The sequence below is a fragment of the Muntiacus reevesi genome, chromosome 12 (assembly GCF_963930625.1).
Source record: "Muntiacus reevesi chromosome 12, mMunRee1.1, whole genome shotgun sequence".
Taxonomy (NCBI): Eukaryota; Metazoa; Chordata; class Mammalia; order Artiodactyla; family Cervidae; genus Muntiacus; species Muntiacus reevesi.
Genome location: NC_089260.1, coordinates 36316805 through 36339168, shown reverse-complemented (window position 1 = coordinate 36339168; position 22364 = coordinate 36316805). Strand labels below are relative to the sequence as shown.

The 22364-nt window shown below is 40.1% G+C and overlaps 2 protein-coding genes and 1 non-coding gene across 4 annotated transcripts in view; 1 reads left to right on the top strand and 2 right to left on the bottom strand.

The window, feature by feature from the left end:
- Positions 1-2567, bottom strand: part of MRPS28 (mitochondrial ribosomal protein S28) — a 91376-nt gene extending 88809 nt beyond the window's left edge. The window contains exon 1 of the mRNA XM_065902529.1: positions 2316-2567. Coding sequence (XP_065758601.1) covers positions 2316-2531 — 216 coding nt within the window. The 5' untranslated portion in view covers positions 2532-2567. The remainder of the gene's footprint in view (positions 1-2315) is intronic.
- A 5215-nt stretch (positions 2568-7782) lies between these two features.
- TPD52 (tumor protein D52) overlaps positions 7783-22364 on the bottom strand; it is a 117986-nt gene continuing 103404 nt past the window's right edge. For both annotated transcript variants that reach the window (XM_065902528.1, XM_065902527.1), the window contains exons 5-6: positions 14340-14388; positions 7783-10565 (exon numbers count right to left, since the gene is read on the bottom strand). In XM_065902528.1, coding sequence (XP_065758600.1) covers positions 10446-10565; positions 14340-14388 — 169 coding nt within the window. In that variant the 3' untranslated portion in view covers positions 7783-10445. The remainder of the gene's footprint in view (positions 10566-14339; positions 14389-22364) is intronic.
- On the top strand, positions 20496-20568 carry TRNAG-CCC (transfer RNA glycine (anticodon CCC)). Its single transcript has one exon. It is a non-coding gene; the product is annotated as a tRNA-Gly (tRNA).

Here is a 22364-nt window from a genome sequence, read left to right as displayed (position 1 = left end):
ACTGTAGCCCCATCAGACTCCTCTGACAACGGGATTTCCCAGGCAGGGCTAATGGAGCAGGTTGCCATTTCCTTCTACAGGGGATCTTTCCCACCCAGGAATTGAATCCCTGTCTCCTGTATTGGCAGGCAGATTCTTTACCACTGAGTCACTGGGGAAAGCCCTATATATCCCATAAATATGCAGAAAAATGTAAATGCTCACTGTAGCACTGTCTGTATTAAGGGGAGGGGGAAAAAAAGCCTAGAAGCTCACTAATGAAGGTCTGGTTAGATAAATAATGCTACATCCAAACCATGGAATGCCAAACAAATATTTTTTCAGTGAGGTATACAGATAGCCTCCTATATTTGCAGATGTGGAAGCTGCAGAAGGCTAACTGGACCATTTATATAAGGGACTTGAGTATCCAGGATTTGGGTATCACAGAGGATCCTGAAACCAATCCCTTGTTGGATACCTAGGGAGAAGGGTAAGCACACTACACTACACATATATAATGATAAGGAAAAATATTCTGAGTTATACTTAAGTGAGAAGAGCAATTTTCAGCAGCAGCAATGAAAATATACTGAGTGCTCATTACCAGGTCCCTGTACTATGTGTTTAAATAATGAATTCATTTAGTTTCATAATAATCCCATGATAGAGCTTCCTGTTATTAAAAAAAAAAATGAAAAGAAGATACATGGATATTACATAACTTTTCAAGGAAACACAGGCAGTAAACGATAGAAGAATCATAATTCAAAGCAAGACTGTCTGAATCCAGAGCTTTCATTCTTAAACATTAATGATGTAGTTCAAAAACCTGAATGTTTTTAAGTATATCTGTATATATAAATAACTTATACTCATATATGCATACATAAAATCTCTAGTAGTATACATTTATAAAAATACACCTTCCAGCTTTGAGAAAATGAGGGAAAGGAGGCTTTTATATGCACACAGTAACCTTCAATGCTATTTATATTCTCCTTTCACATCACTTTTATACTTTACAATTTTTTTCAAAATTCCTGATCACACAATAAAGACAAACTTTATTCATCTTGTAATGTCAGAATACTCTGCAATTGAATGGTTCCAGAAACTTCAAAGAGAGAAATGAAAGATTTTTCACAAAATTGAATCTTTACACCAATACCTATCAATTACTCATAGTCCTCATAATAAATATGGCAGAAAAATACTGAATACCTCCAATAAACACTAAAATAAAACTAACGTGGTGTGTTCGGTTTTCTTATTGCTCTGACAATTGTTCTTGCTCTGTTATTATTCTAGACTAGCATGTTTTATTTACGTGCTCAAGCCTGTGCTATCCTCACTTGTTTAACTGTTTGTGAGCTGTCACACAGAAATCTCAATTCAAAGACTGCCCAGGCTGTCTTGAAGTTCAAATGTGCACTGTGCGTTCTATTCCTTCATTCTCTCATCTGGCAAACACGGAGTGCCCACTAACAGTCAAGCACTGTGCTAGATGCCAGGCGGTTTCCTGTAACCCAGGACACTACCCGTCTGTGAACTGTTTGGGGCTGGTTCCCAAGGGGCTAAGCACAGAAATTGGGAGTTTATTTTTATACAGTTTAATACCGCCAAACTTCATGTCTGCTAGCTCAAAAAAAAATCTAATTTGCATTTCTGCCTATGTCTTCCATTTCACCTATCTAATAATTCTATCGTATTTTACAGAATTATTGCCTGGGGCAGACGGTTTTTTTTTTTAAAGGTCATTTACAGAAAAAGTGAAGCACTGATAGGTTAAATTACTTGCTCAACTTCATAGTGACACTAATTCTGTCATTTACCTATCCACTGAATTAAGAAATATTTCTGAAGAGCCTGGAACACCAGACATTGAGCTCCCCGCTGCAGCTGCTGTGCACAAGAGAAGCCGAGAGCCCAGCCTCTTCCAGCGTTGAGTCCCACTCGGAGTCCCAGGAGTCGCCCTAGACGTGCCGCCGGCAGCTCTCGCTGCTGGTTTCCCTTCTAGCACTCAATTCAGAAGACGCGTTCAAAGGGGTGTGGACAACGCAGGCCCAACATGTAGATACCATACAGAAGTACAACAAACCGACAAAACACACGACCGCACACTTTTCCAAGCGAACTGCCCAGACTCTACTTCCTACGCTGGACCCCGCCCCCGGCCCCGCCTCTCGGTCTCACCCAACTTAGCCCGGCCCAACAACGACGCCAAACTCCGCCCTGCCCCCGGTTCCACCCATTACGGCGGGCTCCACCCTGACTCCGCCCCCAACCCCGGCCCCGCCCGCCAACGAGTGCCTGGCTTAGCTCTCGCGACTCACCCTCGTCCGGCCGAGCTCCGCCTTCCGCTGCAGCTCCGAGAGCCGCTCCAAAGCGCTCGCGAAGCCGCCTGAGCGCGGCCTCGGCTCCGTGGAATCAGAACTCTCGCTTCCGGAGCGACTCTCAGTGCTTGCTCCTCGACAGGATCGAGAGAAGAGAAACACTCGCAGAAAATGACTCTCGGCAGTCACGGCACGGGTCCGACACAGCGCCGCCATGACGGATGCTCGACCTCTGACCTTTGGCTTCTCCGCAAGCGCGCGGGTCGCGGGGCGGAGCAACAAGGGACCGCCCATTGCAGAGCCCTGTGGGCGGTGGGCGTGGTCTGGTTGGCGTTGAGGCCATGTGTGGGTCGAGGGAGATTCCGGTTGGTGGACAAAATCTTTGATGGCTAGAAGTCCCCTGCTAGCAGCGGCCCGCTAAGTTTTGCCTGGAAAGCTTTCTGACTCGCAGCAATTTCGCCCTCCCAGGTACCCGTTGGGCCTTGTGCTGCTGTAAATTCTGATAATGCGACACTTGCTGCCCCCGCCTTCCGCGTCCTGCCCCAGAATGTCCGAAGGTTCTTACCCCCACCGCTCTTCAGGACTTTGCTCAAATGCGAGGTTCTCCTTGGCTTATGTAGAATTGGAACTTATGTAGAATTGGAACTCCAAATACTGTCGGACCCCCGCCACTTAACACTTCTTAATATGCCATGTAGTTTACTTACAGTAGTTGTGCTTAGCGTGTGCTCTGAATTTATGAACTCTATGAGGGAAGGAATTGTGCTGTTAAATCCCTGACAGCGAGCACATGGTAGGGCTTAAACATTTGGGTTCCAAGTGTGTCCTTCTTTGCCTGTTCAGTGGTCAGCCCAGCCACGTTACAAAAATATTAATTTGAGACATTTTGGGTTACCTCTGGCTGCAATCCCTTTTCTTAGGGAATAAGTTCCTAATGCCTAAATATGCACCACCCAGAGGATCCACGCTCACTTAAGATTTTCTCCCTTCCGGCGCCATGTTAATTGCCAGAATTTGCCCACTTTCTTCAAAACTGAAGAAACAACACCATAGTTGCGTTAATGAATTAAGCTGTCCATCCTTCTACCCAGGATTTTTATAAAAATACACACTTGAGCAAGCACTGTTCCATCGCATTTGCAAGTACTTTGAGGGAAGGAATTTTTATGTATGACCCCAGACCCTATTTTAATAATGCTTTTGACTATGAGACTTTTGTTTTTGGCCAGGCCAGGCATCTTGTAGGGAGCTTAGTTCCCTGACCAGGGACTGAACCCTGAACTGGACAGTGAAAGCTCAGAATCCCAGCCAGTGGACCTGCCGGAGAATTCCAAATAATCCTTTTGACTCTGGATTTTATAACTCTGATATTCTCATCAATTGTGTAGACAGTAGAAAGAACACAAGAAGTGGACTAACCTTTGTTGTTCAGTCGCTTAGTCGAGTCTGACTCTTATGACTCCATGGACTGCAGCACACCAGGCTGCCCTGTCCACTATCTCCCAGACCTTACTCAAACTCAAGAAGCTGAAGTTGAATGGTTCTATGAAAACCTACAAGACCTCCTAGAACTAACATCAAAAAAAGATGTCCTTTTCATCATAGGCAATGCCAAAGAATGCTCAAACTACCACACAATTGCACTCATCTCACATGCTAGTAAATTAATGCTCAAATTCTCCAAGCCAGGTTTCAGCAATGCATGAACTGTGAACTTCCAGATGTTCAAGCTGGTTTTAGAAAAGGCAGAGGAACCAGAGATCAAATTGCCAACATCTGCTGGGTCATGGAGAAAGCAAGAGTTCCAGAAAAACATCTATTTCTGCTTTATTGACTATGCCAAAGCCTTTGACTGTGTGGATCACAATAAAGTGTGGAAAATTTTGAAAGAGATGGGAATACCAGACCACCTGACCTGCCTCTTGAGGATTGTGTATGCAGGTCAGGAAGCAGGTTAGAACTGGACATGAAACAACAGACTGGTTCCAAATACAAAAAGGAGTACATCAAGGCTGTATATTGTCACCCTGCTTGTTTAACTTATATGCAGAGTACATCATGAGAAACGCTGGGCTGGATGAAGCACAAGCTGGAATCAAGATTGCCAGGAGAACTCAATAACCTCAGATATGCAGATGACACCAACCTTATGGCAGAAAGTGAAGAACTAAAGAGCCTCCTGATGAAAGTTTAAGAGGAGAGTGAAAAATTTGGCTTAAAGCTTAACACTCAGAAAACTAGGATCATGGCATCCAGTCCCATCACTTCATGGCAAATAGGTGGGAAACAGTGCCTGACTTTTTTTGGGGGGCCTTTAAAATCACTGCAGATGGTAACTGCAGCCATGAAATAAACAGACGCTTACTCCTTGGAAGAAAAGCTATGACCAACTGAGACAGCATGATAAAAAGCAGAGACATTACTTTGTCAACAAAGGTCCATCTAATCAAGGCTATGGTTTTTCCAGTAATCATGTATGGATGTGAGAGTTGAACTATAAAGAAAGCTGAGCACCGAAGAATTGATGCTTTTGAACTGTGGTGTTGGAGAAGACTCTTGAGAGTGCCTTGGACTGCAAGGAGGTCCAACCAGTCCATCCTAAAGGAGATCAGTCCTGAGTGTTCATTGGAAGGACTGATGTTGATGCTGAAACTCCAATACTTTGGCCACCTGATGTGAAGAACTGACCCATTTGAAAAGACCATGATGCTGGGAAAGACTGAAGGCAGGAGGAGAAGGGGGCAACAGAGGATGAGATGGTTGGATGGCATCACTGACTCAATGGACGTGAGTTTGGGTAAACTCTGGAAGTTGGTGATGGACAGGGAGGCCTGGTGTGCTGTGGTTCATGGGGTCGCAAAGAGTTGGGCACGACTGAGCAACTGAACTGAACTGAACTTTCATCATGGGGGGCTGGAATGCAAAAGTAGGAAGTCAAGAGATACCTGGAGTAATAGGCAGGTTTGGCCTTGGAGTACCAAATGAATAGGGCAAAGGTTAATGAGTTTTGCCAAGAGAATATGCTGATCATAGCAAACACCCTTTTCAACAACACAAGAGATAACTGTACACATGGACATCACGAGATGGTCAATACCAAAATCAGATTGATTCTGTTTTTGTAGCTGAAAAAGCAGCTCTATATGGTCAGCAAAAACAAGACTGGGAGCTGACTGTGGCCCATATAATGAACTCCTCATTGCCAAATTCAGACTTATACTGAAGAAAGTAGGTAAAATCACTAGGCTATTCTGGTATGACCTGAATCAAATCTCTTATGATTATACAGTGGAAGCGACAAATAGATTCAAGGGATTCGATCTGATAGACAGAGTGCCTGAAGAACTATGGATGGAGGTTCAAGACATCATACAGGAGACGGGGATCAAGATCATCCCCAAGAAAAAGAAATGCAAAAAAGGAAAAATGGTTATCTGAGGAGGCCTTACGAATAGCTGAGAAAATATGAGAAGTGAAAGGCAAAGGAGAAAAGGAAAGATATACTCATCTGAACGCAGAGTTCCAACAAATAGCAAGGAGAGATAAGAAAACTTTCCTCAGTGATCAGTGCAAAGAAATAGAGGAAAACAATTGCATGGGGGAAGACTAGAGACCTCCTCAAGAAAATTAGAGATACCAAGGAACTAATCTTAGAATAGTGCATAATTGTACGAATCACACATGACATTATTACTAGCCACCTGTATGGCAAGCCTTAAATTCAGTAGAGAGCATAAGATAAATTCTGTTCCAGGTGAGTTCTCTCCTTTGGTACATAAATTGTTTATTTCCCTTGCCTCTTGATGAAGTCTTGCCTAAGACATTTTTGCATTACTTTCTAAGGCTATTTCTACTTCTGTTTCCCTTCAGGAAAAGAAAAAATTGTAGTGAAAAGCTTTGGCCAGTGCTCTTAGTTCTAATTCAACCTCCAATCCTGATTGCAGGCGAGCCAATTTTTTGTTGCTGATTTGGTTTCCTCACATACAACCAAGTTATTAGTCTCTATCTCAAGTTTAAGGAAGTGCTCTGTAAACTTAATCAGCATCTACACAGTAAATGGGATCGCTAATATCCCAGGTCAAAAAGTCAATGGCTGTATTATATTCATGTCCTATCTTAGCCAGATGATAAATTCCTTTGTTTTGATAATGCATTTGGGGACAAATTCTGATGTTTTTAATGTATAAGTTTGTATCAACTAACTTCAAGCATGCCTAGTTCTCTGCCTTTGGCAGAGCAACAGAAGCATCAGATAAGATTGGGAAGGACTGAGTCAGTCTGCACACTGTCCTTCCCTATATTAGTGCCAATAGTAACATCGACGCTAATGGCAGTATTTTAACATCATGGCCCCTTCTGATCCTGCTCCGATTCCTTGAACCACACCTTCCTTCTTGATTTATTAAAAATACAAGCTGCTTTTTTCCCATGTAGCTTGCAAATTGTTAGTATGCTTTGTAAAAATAGTAATGGCAGATGGCAAGTGAATAAAATATAATTCAAATCCTGGCTTTTTGTCTGCTGGCTGTAATCTCATCTATAAAATGATGATAGCATGACAACCTTGAGTGAGGAATTAAAGGAAGTGGGTGTGAAATGCCCGTCACCTACTGAAAGCTCAAATAGTGGCTACTAGTGGCTAGATGGAAGTGATCACAAGGTGATTTAGAAGTTTATACCTTTCAAACATACAAGAAAACCTGGAAAAAAGGGCTAGTGATAACACTGGCAAGAAAAATGAGTATAACTGTAAAGATAAGTCCTTTCAACCATAGAGGTAAATGCTATCATTAAGGAAATCGTGTAGATGACCAGAGATGGGCCATAACATTTAAGGATTTGGAAGAAGAGAATGCCAGAGAATAGTCAAACAGGAAAATGAGAAAAGAATTCCAGAAACCAAGGGGAAAACTTTCAAGCATGTTGGGATGGAAAGTGTTAACAGTGAAGGTGGCCAAGCAGCATTTAAGTATGAAGTACTGGCAGGTGCTAGGCATGTGAGTTCTTTTGGCTCCTTTTAATTTTGGTTCATTTTTATTTCAGAATCAGAACATGGTAATTGAAATCTATGGTTTGTAAGTTTACTTAAAAGTGATAATGCTTTCTTAGTAACTGAAAACTAAATGGTCTCTATAATTAATCCAATTACAATGGGACAATTCACTAATTAATGGCCCAGTATCTCTCCATTATGGGTTAAAATCTGTTTTGTCATCTGGGTCTTAATAAAAGAAACATGCAATTCTTACATAAGGCCTTATGCAGCATCTCTGGCACAAACTGAGCAAAAAGTCATTTACAAATGTCTTTGTGTAGTCAGCATGTAGCTTTTTTGTTTGATAAATTGATTCCATAGAGCTACTCCTGGTTCTTTCTATATCCAGGATATAACAGGTCTGGAGAGAAGTTGTATAATTAATGGATTTACCCCTTTCCTCAGCAGATAGGTAATACATACAAAAGAACTCATGCCCAAATTATAGAATTTTTATTGTTTTCAAATACTATATACACACACACACACAAAATAAACAGTAGTATTTCTTCATTAACAGATCCAGAAATAGTCCAAATTCAACGTGGTTCCCCACCCCCCCCCATTTCAGTAGTTTGAATTACTACTAAAATAATCCAATGGTTTCTACTGTTTTCCTTGGATTACTTTGGCTTCATAGGTGTAAGAATTCTTGCTTTATTTCCCACAAGCTCTATAAATTAAGGACATTCCTTTGTAAGAAGGGGATAATTTTAGGAATTGTTTTCTTCTATCACACTTCTTGAATCCTTAAGTATCTGAGCTCTCACTCTTGTTGCAATGTTCTTCTCGTGTCAAACAAGAAACACAGTAGAATAACCAGGATCCCTCTCTGGTGTTCTTAGTAATTACTGTGTTCTAAATTGCTTAAGTATCTGTGAATTTGTAATATTGGATCTTCCACAGAGACTACTTGGAATAAGATTTCTAAGTTGATGTGTATTTTTCTACATTTATTCTCCCTCTACTTTTTTGTTGCTTCTTTAGAGGCAGAGTGCTTTGCTATAGATCAGATCATTTCTAAATTAAGTTATAGGTAGATGTCTATAAAAGTGTTTCTCCATTTTCTTCTTTTACGACCATCACCAGTACCCACATACACCCATCCCACCTTCCAACCCTATCTCTATCATTTCTCCCATAAAATAAAGAGATTTGAGGATATTTCATTTAACTAAAGAATGCGCCATCTTCTCCATTTTGCCTTATTAAAAAGACAGTAACAGGACAGGACATCCAAGAATCAATGTGATGAAAGATGTGATAAAAGCAACAGAAAGACTAATTGGTTGAAAAAATAACTTACCAGCCTTATTGAGTAACCATAGTATCTCTTTTAAAAGACAAATGTATACACATGGATTCCTCTGGGACAATGCTTCAACAAACTTTGCCTTAAAGCCTTTTCAAGTAAATAATTTATGGTAGTCTGATACCATGAAGCAATGATATAAAGCAGATGGTAAAAAATTGTCTTTTTTTTTTTTAAGCCTGGGTACCAGTTGATTATGTAATACAACAAGCTGTTTCCAGACCATTGGTCTCATAATAAATATTGAGACCTGTGCTACTGATACACAGAATTTATTAAGCTTTTCACATGTAATAGAGCATAGTTTCAATTGCATCTGAAGTGCTCACAAAAGCTCCAGCAATCAAGAAGGGCAGCATAGTACTTCATAACAATCAACACTTGTAGCTTTTCAGATTTGGTTTTCATAAGATAATTTATCCCCAAGTAAATCTAGTCATGCTTTTAAAAAATGTTTTAGGTCACTCCAAACTTGGCAATTAACATTTGGCATAAACAATAATAAAACAATCACAACTTGATAAATAACAAATACAACATTGTAGGCCATAACCATATACAGCATAAGGAAAAGATAGTGGTGATGAGTAAGTAACTGCTAGAGTTAATGAGAGTACCTTGGCCTCCATGCAGATATTCCAGAGGCTTTGGTTCATTCAGCCCTGACACGTTTCAAAACAGGGGGCAATGCCTACAGTATCATTTTGTAATTTCTAACAAACTGAAAACAAGTAAGTATAAAATGATGAGTTAATTTTTATTAATGCATGAAATCCTCAGGAGTTATCACCAACCCCTTAGTATAAAATTTTTTCAAGTTATATTAGTCATATAACTTGGTGTGCTTATTTTAAATGCTGCTAAGTGAATTAAATGAAGACAGCGTTTCCCCTAATGTGATTGATTTTAGCACTTTTCAGCTGCCTAGATCTAAAACAAACTTTCAGGCTTTGGAACTGAATGTTTGAGGACAGTGTTCAAATTTCAACCTATTGTTAATACAATATGCTTGATTTAGAATGTTACCTTATAATTTCCTCCAAAACTAAAATTTTAATCTGGTGAAAAGTAAGTAGCTATAAGTGGCATAATAACCATGGCACTCAAATGGTTACTGTCACAGATGGTGATAAACAAAGGGCTCCACTCTCAGGTCACCTAGGATTTGGAATTACTGTACATAATGTCACTTACAAAACTATAAGAAACTGAATACAGAGCAGATTTCTTTAGTCTGGTGTCTTCAGGCACCCAAGATATAAGATAGTTTATCCCCAAACGATATTTAAAAATATTTTGTGTATCTGATAGTTCTTCCCTTGGAGGTAAAGAACATTTCGCCAAAACTTTTTTAATAACCAGGATGCAGATCATTTTAAAGAACAGTCTAATCTAGGAATCAAATATACAGATTCAAAGAGGAAAAACAGAAACCTGTATAGACGACAAAGATCAAACTGGTAGCCCACACCCAGAGCAATTGTGTAAGTAATTATGATAACCCACAGCTTCTCAGATCATTCTAGTGAGGATCCCCAGGTACTAGATGTGTTTTCATCGTGATATTTCCTAAATAAAGGGCCTGAAATGCACATTAAAGGGTGTTTCCCAGGAATAGGAGTGAAGATGCTTTTACATTGTTCAACCCACAAGCTATTTGGTCAAAGGAATATGTAAAGCTCAACAAAAGCACATCTGGTGGAAGTTCATGGCAATGAATGTTGACAAGATGTGCTTGGATCTCGCAGCATCTGGCAGTGAGCAGCAGAACAAAGGCGGAGGCTCACAGGCTCTCCTGTGTCTGCTCTGGAAGAGGCTCCGTGCTGGTGGCGCTAGCGCTTGCAGTCGAATTCAAGACTTCTCCGAAATCCCCACCAGCAGGCTTGTTTCCCCCGACTTTAGACTTTGAAAAGTTCAAAAAGGAAGAGACGTTACGACACACACACTTCGCTGACTCTGCATAAAGGACCTCAAATCTTACTTTGAAGGAAAAATAAACCAGGAGCCTGAGAGCTCAGTGATTATTATATTTGTCAGAATTTAGTACTGTTGTCATGTTCCATGCGGTTTCATAGAAAAACTTATGCAGTTTCCATGCTGAAAATATTCAAATTGGTAAATTCTACCCCTTTACTTTTTCCCCCTATCTGCTTATTGCTCTTTACGGGGAAATTTATCTTTATAAATATAAAATTTATAGAATTTTATAAGACCTGTTATGCTAAAGAAGCTACTGAACTCTCTTTAGATAATATTTTGTGAAATATTATTGAGTAAAACAAAGGAAAGAAATACATGTATGTTTCCCAGACACAAATAATGCTCTTAGCTCAGTCATGACTGGCCACAGACTCACTAACAGTCGGAATCTAGTTGAAATTTTCTCTCTCCTTCTTTTTGGCCTCCCATCCAAAATCTTTGAATTGTCTGAAAAATTTGCATAACTTGTATCTACTGTATGGTTATTAAATTTATTAAAACATTCCTTAATTATAAGAAAATGTTAAGAAGACCTCTTGCAATTTATAAGTCTAAAATTACTCCTCCCCACCACTGATCCCTTCCTACTCCAAGGCCGTGAATGGCAGTTAGCACCTCCCGGTCAGACTGCCTTCTTATCCTTGGTCCTTCCCCATCTTGTTCCCCATCCAGTCAATCACTAACTTTTTGTCTGTCACTTCTAAATTCTAAATCTCTCTCAACTCTGTCCCACTGGCACTAGCTCAACTCACATGCCATCAACTTTGGCCTGATCACAACACCTTCCTCCCACCTGTCTCCTTCTCCAGTCTCTCTCCCCTTAGATCTGCAGGGCCGACAGTGATCTTACTAAAATGCATAGAAGAATGCACGACTCGGATTGTTTAAAATCTTTCTATGGCTTCCCACTTTTTCTTTAACGTGGTCCACCTATCTCTCTAGCTCTGTCTCTTGCTCTATAACCTATAGCACAGTAAAGTTCCTCAAAGGGTCCCCAAAGCTTCAAACATTCCTTTCAACCTAAAGGCCTCCATTTACATTACTGCATCTTCAGAGCGGTCTCTCTGACCTTCCCTCCTGCCAAAGGTGACAGATTCCCACTACTGATCCTCACTGCACCCTTGACTTCCACTGTCCTAGTGCTTTGTTGTTGTTGTTGTTTAGTCACTAAGTCATTTCAAACTCTTTTGTGACCCCATGAACTGTAGCCTGCCAGGCTCCTCTGTCCATGGGATTTTCTAGGCAAGAATACTGGAGTGGGTTGCCATTTCTTTCTCTGTGGCATCTTTCCAACTTAGGGATCAAAACTGCGTCTCCTGCCTCTCCTGCATTGTGAGTGGATTCTTTACTACTGAGCCACTTGGCAAGCCCGTACCCTCCCTTTATTTTCATTGGCCATTTAACTGCCTCAACATCTTCAGAAAGCATCTGTGTCACTCTTGCTCACTGTGGTATTCCCAGTGCCCAATACTCATCTCCTGGTACATGGCAAATGCTCAAGAATCACAGTTAATGACTCAATCCAAAACCTAAATGAAAGTACAAGTAGACCCCATGTTTAACTGAATATCAATGTAAGTTAGGAAAAACTATATCCCAATCATACAACTATATTTTACAGCTTCCTTTGTGATATTTGTCTAATACATTATATGCTTTTAAAAATTACATTTTTTTGAAATCTGAATGGTGCCTAGTCATATTTCAAAAACTGATTTTATAGAGTCTGAATATACTCCGGAGGAAAGTACATAGTAATGACCTGGAAGTTTCTCCTCCTCTTCATTGTTAAAAGAACGGAGGCTGCCTGGTTTTCCAGCTAGTCATTTCAAAAACTAACACTCAGGGTAGATTTCAAGGAGAGACTATGATATTCCTAAAATTTTGAGAACTGAATCAGAGTAAAACCTTGACTTCTTGGGATGCACAGTTTGTTTTCAAATACCCAAGTAGGAATTAACAAGAATAAAGCAGGCCTCTGGTACTGACCTAGAATAATGACTATGATGTATTTTTTTCTCATCAAATATGTATTAAGTAGCTGCAGTGCGTCAAGGACTCTTCCAGGCCACTGAAAAGCATCAGTGAGCAAAAAGAACAGGGGCCTGCATTTGTGGATTCATTAGAGCATGCATGCTGGGGGCATTAAATGAGCCAGTTGCAGGGTTGTGTATACAGTATGATTCCTTTTTGAAAAACACATTTATGTAAAAGAGAAAAGGTGGGAGTAGTGTTTCTATATGCAAGAAAAAAAGATCCAGCTTGTGATACAGTGTTTGGTTTTTTTCTATTAGCACACCCTGATTCTGTAATTTTAAAAAACAGCATTTAAAAAGAAGTGACTCAATTACAATTCTGAAAGATAAAATATGAGTATATTAAAGCTGATATATATGAAATACTTAAGATATCAGTTTTATCTTAATACTTAAGATACTAGTTTTAATTTAAGTTTATTACTTAAGATATTTTATTTTAAAGATATTCACCATAATTACCAGAATTAGTTTTGGAAAAAATGAACATATGGGCTTTGCACAAACTCTGTGGAGAAGGCTGGACAGTGGATGGGAACAAAACATCATTTCTCATCACTTGTGATCCTTGATGATTTTATAGTTTCAAATATAATCTTGAAGATAATGCAATTTACAAATTCATAAAGTTGATTATTATGGGCAAATGTCCACCTTCACCAAAATCAAAGCAATTAAAAATAAAAGTGAATCATCATTGATTGCCATGGCATCATCATAATAATAAAAATGTTCAATAATTAAGGACTGAACAAACAACATCCATCATAAGGCTATGCAAGCAGCTGTTAAACATAATATTGAAGAATACTTAATGATACAGAAAAATGTTTATGATTTATGGTTAATTATTTTTTTAAAAAATATTTATTTGGCTACATCAGGTCTTAGTTGTAGCATACAAGATCATCCTTGTGTCATGCAGGATCTTTCACTGTGATGCCCAGACTCCCTAATTGCGATTCTCCAGCTTAGTTGCTCCACAGCATGTGGGATCTTAGTTCCCCAACCAGGGATCTAATCTACATCCACTGCACTGCAAGGCAGATTCTTAACTACTGGACCACCAGGGAAGTCCCTAGTTAATTTTTTTTTTTTTAAGTGTAACAGTATAGTCCTACAACATATCACTGTCCCTGGGTTGTAGGACCATTTTTTTGTGTTTTATTTTTTGTGCTTTTCTATATTGTTTTTAACTTTCTACGAGATTTGTATTATATTTTGTCCAATTACAAAAGTATTTGAAGTGAATAATACAAAAAGCAGCACAAACTTCTGAAGTATTACTTTTAAAAATTATACATTTCTTTTCAGCACTCATGCTGTCATACTACAATATATACTGAAAAAATTTATTAAGAGTATGTATCACTTTGGTTGGTTTAGTGGCTAAGTCATGTCCAACTCTTGTGACCCCATGGGCTGTAGCCTGCCAGGGTCCTCTGTTCATGGGATTCTCCAGGCAAGAATGCTGGAGTGGGTTGCCATTTCCTTCTCCAATATATCACCTTAAATACCCATTAATAAGGTAAGGATTAAAGTTATTAAAGCTCTTTAAATATTTTTGAAAGGAAATTCTAATTTGAATAATCTACCCACAACAAAGAAAGTTCAGGCACCAAACAAGCTAACAGAAAGACCCTGTTCATTTCTTTACTTGCCTTTAAGTTTTCGACCTTTTCTTCAAATGATTTGAAAGTTGGAGAGTTTCTATGGAGAGAAAAGAAAAACAGATAACAAAATTACACACACTGAACAAAAATTTCAACAATTCAGAAAACATTATTAGTTGACTGTATTCCCGTTAGCCATTATTCTCAATCAGCAAAAGAACACACAAACCATATGTAACACCTGTACCACAGACATACATACAAATGGTATCTTATTATGTGAGATTATCAACTTCTGTTCTAAGATTTCTACAACAATCTTTTTGATTCTTTGAACAGAGCCAGTGTTAGACATACAGGTAAAACAGATGTGTGAGAAGAGGGAACGAAGTCAGGTACAGCACTGAGTCTATCAATTCCTCAACCAACCTGTCACCGTATAAGTAAAAGCCACTGTTAGCTCAGTCTGACTTTGGTTAAAGTGCTACAGTCTAGAACTAATGTTTAAATTCATATGTTGCCTGGCAAGATTTCTACCTGAACCCACGTCAGCTCAGGAGGGCAGGACAAGCAAACCACAGGAGGTTCCTCACCAAGATCCTGATTCCCAGGAGCAGCATAACAGAGAAACTGAGACCAAAAGGAAGGGAGGAGCAGGAAGCTCGATTTGGCCACTTCACAAAGCTGCCCCAATGAACAGAGGCCCTCCAAGCCCACAGGAAGCCTCTCCCGTGCCTTCACACTCATCCACGTTAGTTAGGGAGGATCACAGTGGCTGTGTGTTGCTTTCTCCTAGGTTTCCCAAGCTTTTATACTATCCACCTGACCTCCACTACACTTCCTACTACCATAATGAAATATGAGAAGGAAAAATGGGCTTCCCCCTTCCCATCATGGTGACGGGCAGTTGGTCCCAAAGGGTGGTCCCCAGACCAGTTGTAGCCCTTGGGAAGTTGTTAGCAAAGCAGATTTTCAGGTCCCACCCCAGGCTTAGAGAATCAGAAAGTCGACATGGGCCCACCAAGTGGGACTTGTAACAAACCCTCCAGATAGTCCCGATGGACACTAAAGTTCAAGTCAAGTGTACACTGTTGAAAAATCCTCTGCCTCTATAGAGAGGTCAGGTGAGACAGTAAAGTGCTTACTGATGGAAGAGGACACAGAATCAGATCCCAGTTGGTTCCAGATGTCACAGTGGGATGAGGGAAGTAGAAATGGGGAGGATGAGAGAAAGGGAGACTGTAACTAAAGCTAATGTGAACAGAGGAAGTGGGCCACCTACATCCATGAAAAGAAACGGGTGACCAGATGAGCAATGTTCAATTTGTTTTTAATTAAACAGATTCCATAATGAAACAATTTAACACATTTACAAAATAAAGTAGAAATAATAATTCCTTTTTAAAATCACAAACATTTAGTGGATTTCTTACACCAGCCTAATAACATTGGGAGGACCAACTGAAAGCTGGTAACAGGTTTCACAGCTTGTTTAGAGCAGACTTCTAGCTCCTACTTCAGAACAGTTCAAGAGAGACATTTGGATAAAAAGTAAGAAAGCATCAGACCAACTACATTTTGTGAAAATATACTTTACCTCATAGCAGGCATGCTAATTGAGTGTTGAATGGAGCGTATGCTAAGAGGCAGCATTAAAAAGAGACAGAAATGGAGTTAGTAAAGTGGCGAATAGATATTATAAAAAGCAAACAAAACTTAGTTTTCTAGAATCTCGTTCTTCTGGCACCATAAAGAATTATTTGCTTTTTGAGGTGGAGGGGATCAAAGTTAGCACAACATAACTTTTATTCATGAGCCAATCTGATTCCAGTAGTTCATAATTCAGCTAATAAATCAACTTGGCATTTTTATAGCACTTTGAAAACTGTCGCGTGTTTTCACCAGTACCTGTAAGGCATCTGGCATCAAGGCTCAAGAGTTAATAATTTATAGGTCACAGCAGAATCATAAATGGAACTTAGGTCTTTGAACTCTTAATCCTGTGTTCACCACCTCCCCTCAAAAGATAAAGCACACACATACAAGTATGTACGTATGTACACACACACACACGAGACCACTGAACAGTTCCTGCAGCCATCATTCTCCCACACATTTAGTACCAGAACAGAAAGGTTTCAGAGTCACTATCTGACAACTTCAAGTGACTTTAAAATGACATATCACTTCTTAGTAGCAGTAGTCAGTTTCCTAGTAAGAAACCTGTACTTGCTCTTAATTAAACTAAATGTCCTTATACGGCCATTCAAATAACATTTGGCCCCCTGTCATTATACAACTTGCAGTTATCAATCAGCCTTGAGCATACGCCTATATGCATTCCCTTTCCTGACTGGTGGTGGGTACAAGCCCTGTTCTGCACAGGGCAGATCAAGAGGAGACGGGGAGTATAAAAAGGGAAGCAGAGAGCGCTCACTGCCACTCCCTTGGGTCAGCCTGCTCCCACATCTTGGGAATGTACTATCCCCTCTGTTTAATAAAAAACTGTAACTGAGCTGTAACCAGTCAGTCATTTCGAATCCTTGCTACACTGAGACAGGAACTGAGAAATCCTGTCTCTGTGAGCTGTAATTAGTCTATCGTCCCAAATCTTTGTTACGACGAGACAAGAACAGAGGGAGAGAGAGAAATCGACCTGATATGAAGTTTCCTCTATTGCCACAGCCACCTTCTACCATCAGTAGCATTCCACCCACCAAACCTAGTCTTCTGGTAATCTACAAATTGTTTAGACTGAATGAAAAGAGAAACAAAACTATCTGATACAATTAAGATTCTTATCCTGGGATTGTGTAATTAAAAATACTAAGGCGCTAATCAGTTAGTGGTAGGCACTTGAGCTAAAAACTCCTGGAGGTTTTGATGTTGAAGAAGATATTTTTGGGGAACAGGTAAAAGTTGTAAGAATACAGAGGAAGCCAGTTCCCAAAGAAAGATCTGGATATGAGCAGAGAGAGAGGAAAAGGAAAGGAAGGCGAGATGACCATGCAGAAAAGAGGGCTCAAATGGGAGAGAAAGGAGTTTCTTGGTTTCTTTGGGCTCTAGAAGCTACCTTGACTTCTAACAGCTTTCCAATCTGCAGGCCTAGTCTGGATGGGCCTGGACTTGCTTCCTTTCCTTGCCTTGAATTCCAATACAACTTTCATTCTGTGCAACATCTTTCCCTTTTTAGGTGAGCAAAGTCACAGTTCTCTCTCCTTCTTAACCAAAAGACTCTTCACTAGAACATTTTGGCAGAAATAATCAAATTCTGACAAAAGAAAGTACATAATGGCTAACCCTGTGATAAGTCGTTTGTCCACAGGACTCACACAGTGAATTCCATAGTATCAACAAAATGAGAAAATGGGTGGATAAAGTAAGTACAAATTCAGAAATGGACAGTCATTGTCCCTAAGCATCTATATAAAAGGTCATTTCCTCCAGGGGCCATCTGGTGTGCTCTGTGTCCCTTTAAGCCAGGAGACAAGTTAGTTTAAAGGAACTAGGGCAAAGGCAGAGTGAGGAGAAAGATTATAAAAGTGAATTAATTCTAGATGCATCAAGTTGACTACGAAGTCAACATCCAGGGCACAAGTCAATTTAGGCTTAAGCTCCATGAGAAACAAGTCCTGATCATAAAAGTTGAAAAACTGAATTGTAAATGTCACCTGGAATTTTCAGGGGATGAAGAATTAAAACAGGAAAGCAGTGGGGAGCTATGCATGACTCATCATGGGGTCCTCCCTGGATTAGGTAAGAGAAGGATGGTGGTGGAGCATCACTGAGAGGGGACATCACAGGGACCGGGGAGACTGACCAATAGGGTAAACAGTTAGGAGAAGACTCAATAATGTTGGAAATATAGACAACTTTTAAAAAATATTTTGTTTTTACAACATTATCATAGGAAAGAACTACCAACACGCTTCTAAGAAAACCAAAGCAGAAATGATAATTTGGGGGCCTTTTAACTTATTAAGTGCCTCAGTTCAGTTCAATTCACTTCAGTGGTTTAGTCGTGTCTGACTCTTGGCGACCCCATGAACCACAGCACGCCAGGTCTCCCTGTCTATCACCGACTCCTGGAGTTCACCCAAACCCATGTCCATCGAGTCGGTGATGCCATCCAACCATCTCATCCTCTGTCATCCCCTTCTCCCCCTGCCCTCAATCTTTCCCAGCATCAGGGTCTTTTCAAATGAGTCAGCTCTTCGCATCAGGTGACTAATGTATTTGAGTTTCAGCTTCAACATCAGTCCTACCAATGAACACCCTAGCAGGTGCCAAAGATGTTTGTGATATAACTTAAAGAATGTTAAAAATGATCTCTTTGAGAATTCTAAGAAATAGTACAGCATCTCCTGTAGAGGACTTTAGGGTCCTTTATGGGATAATGATAAAGTCACTCTTGCTGGTATTGCACTTCAGTCAGCAGCTACGGCAGATAAAGAATTTAAACATTTGAGTACCATGAAGGATGCACCCACTAAATATGTGTAAGTGTGAATGTATAACAAAAGCATGGAAGTGATTACAATAAAGTGTTCATTTTGTGATAAACACTGAGTTGAATTTCTGTATGTGTTACTTTTCACAATAAGAAAAGACTAAAAAGAACAGAGAATGAAATCAGAGTAATAAAAGTCAAAGTGTTCCCATTTTTGAAGTAACCATCACAGCACCAAGAAGAAGGAGTGCATATCAACTTCAAGACCAACCAGGGCTTCTCTACCTGAACATCTCTACAACCCATATTCAGATGAAATTCTATTTTATCAGTGGCTAGTCTGTAATCTAACAAGTGGGCAGCTGTCTTTGCATTTCTAGCTTCCCTATGCAAGGTTACACAAAGTTTCAACTTGTTTCAACTTACATATCACCTCCAACTTCACTGATGTTCAAATATAACATGGAAAACTTCAAAAGCAAAAAGCCACATTGCTGCTGGACCAGAACTGTCTCTAATAGATGTTAATATATTGGGAAGATTAGCTAGCATCTATAAAGCAAATTTTGTTGCAAGTTTTTCCAACTGGATTTCAACCCTCAAAGATAGTAACCTATAATCAAAGCAGGAATGTAAATCTGGATTCCTCAAAACACTAAAGGAAAAAAATCAAAGAGGACAACCTGACTCTCACTCAGACACACTAAGTACTTTACAATCTAATATTTACTCTTACTTTGGAAGTTATTCTTTTAAAAAGCTGAATTGACTTTTTAAATTTTTGCTGTTTCTTACACAGTTGTTTGAACTCTTCATCCCTAATAGTATTAAAGGGGCAGGAGTAGAGGGAAAAGGAGAAGGAAGAATGCAGCAAACGGCAGACAGAGGAAGAAGAGAGGCTGGTCAACATGGATCAAAGCATACTGTGTGCCAAGCATGCTTTTAAGAGCCATCCGTGTATTATTATTCCCCTTTGCCCTCAAAATAATCTCTTGATCACAGGTGATGAACCAAAGTAACTGCCGGACAGTGGTTGGAGGGTTGAAGTCTTAAGCTATCATCGCCCTGGGGAGACAGAACAAGGCAGAGAGGACCACAGGCTCCTGAACTCGTGTGTGCCATGTTTCAAGTCCTGGCCTTTAGCCGAATGGCTGTGTGACCATGGGGAAGTCACTTAACCTCTCTGTGGCTCAGGTTTCCTCATCTGAAAAATCAAAAAACTAATAGTGCCCACTATAACTGTTTACCATTATACTGTTATGCTAGATGACTTTATTTTTATTTATTTATGTAGATGGCTGTGTTGGGTCTTAGTTGTTGCACTCAGGATCTCCCTTGCATCATTCAGGATCTTTTGTAGGAGCCCACAGACTCTCTAGTTGTGGTGAGCAGGCTTAACTGCCCCATGGCATGTGGATCTTGGTTCCCTGACCATGAATTGAACATGTGTACCCTGCATTTCAAGGCAGATTCTTAGCCACTGGACCACTAGGGAAGTCCCTACAGATGACTTTAACTGAAACACACATTAATACTTATCTAAGGTTATATCCTTTAAAGCTTTCAAATTTCACCCAGCTATTATTTTGGTTGGTAACTCAAACCCTACAGTCCAGGAGAGTGCCTGGCACAAAGCTGTCATTCTGCAAATACTTTTGAATTAAAGAATGAATGAATAAATAACTGCAGCAACTGAAATCAGGATGTATGAGCATGAAAGACAGGAAAGTGCATTAAAGTTCTTCACTGGCACTTCCCTGGTGGTCCAGTGGTTAAGACACCACACTCCCAATGCAGGGGGCCCAGGTTCAATACCTGGTCAGGGAACTAGATCCCATATACCGCAACTAACATCTGGCACAGCCAAATAAATTTTTAAAACCTTTTCAAATTCAAATCAAAAGGTACCCTATTATAACAAAAGAGATAATTTCTTATTGAGTGGTAGAAATTTTCAGCAAAATGGAATCGTCTAGAATAACTTGAATGAGCCCCAAACCAATTTTAAAAAATTAGAGGCTTAGATGAAGAGACTCACAGGCCAAAAGCAGTTTCCTTTGAAGAGAAAGGCAATTCCTCCTGAACATATCAGAAATATTTGTCTAACGAGGCTGCTGAATTATCACAGAATGCTCTTAATAACATGAACATCAATTAAACACCTGCACTAAGTGAAATGAAAATGCTCCTTTAAAGTTTCTCTCAACTAAAATAAAGGCACGAGTCCGTGTTTATCCTGTATGTGCAGAAAACAAGCCAACAGCAGGGGAGTGACTATGAACACACCACCTGGGGACAAGATGTCTGTCCTCAGAGGGCTCCTCTGGCCTGCCGCTGACACCTAATGGTGAGGTTGTCAAAAACAGACATCTCTCTCTCTCTCTGTCTCTTCTCTCTCTTCCTCCTTTCCTCTCTCCCCCTCTTTCCCTCCCTCTCCTTCTCCCCCTCCCTCCCCTCCTCTTCCTCTTCCTTACTCACCCACCCAAGGCACAGACAATATCTACACCTCAAGTGCTAACTTATTAACTGATAATGTATTAATAGTACAATCAAAACTGTTGCTGACTCTAATAATGCAAGTCAGCAAAATGTCCACAATTCCATCAGAGACTGAAATCCTCGCCAGAGGTCTTCTGGTTTAGCATGAACTTGGAACAAAGGGTAGTCAACAGGATTACCCAACTAACGCAAGCACTGGCAAAAAGGGGCCCCTGCATCCATCTCCATGAGAAGAAAGGCCGTGCAGCTCGGATGGAAACCCTCAAGCCTGCTGTCCATGCTCCTCTCCTTGTACAGTTCTTGAGGGCATGTGGTCAGTATTTGCCTCTGTGACTCACTCACCTAAAAAGATGTAGGTTTTCTCATATGTTTTTAATAGGTTTGATAGGTTTTTTAAATGTTTTCTATTATATATGTTTTACATATTCCTATTATGTTTTCATATATTTTCTATTATATATAAATCAGATTACAATCAGAACACCTTGATTGAGAAATGATTTTTTAAAGTGACATTAACTCAACTTTTCAGGTGAGTTCAGTGCAGTTGCTCAGTTGTGTTCAACTCTTTGCAACCCCATGCACTGTGGCATGCCAGACTTTCCTGTCCATCAACAACTCCCGGACTTTGCTCAAACTCATGTCCATCGAGTCGGTTTTGCCTTCCAACCATCTCATCCTCTGTCGTCACCTTCTCCTCCCACCTTCAGTCTTTCCCAGCATCAGGGTCTTTTCAAATGAGTCAGTTCTTCGCATCAGGTGGCCAAAGTATTGGAGTTTCAGCTTCACCATCAGTCCTTCCAATGAACACCCAGGATTGATCTCCTTTAGGATGGACTGGTTGGATCTCCTTGTAGTCCAAGGGACTCTCAAAAGCCTTCTTCAACACCACAGTTAAAAAGCATCAATTCTTTGGTGCTCTTTATGGTCCAACTCTTACATCTATACATGACTACTGGAAAAACTATAGCTTTGACTATACAGACTTCTGTTGGCAAAGTAATGTCTCTGCTTTTAAATATGCTATGTTGGTCATAGCTTTTCTTCCAAGGAGCAAGCATCTTTTAATTTCATGGCTGCAGTCACCATCTGCAGTGATTTTGGAGCCAAAAAAATAAAGTTTG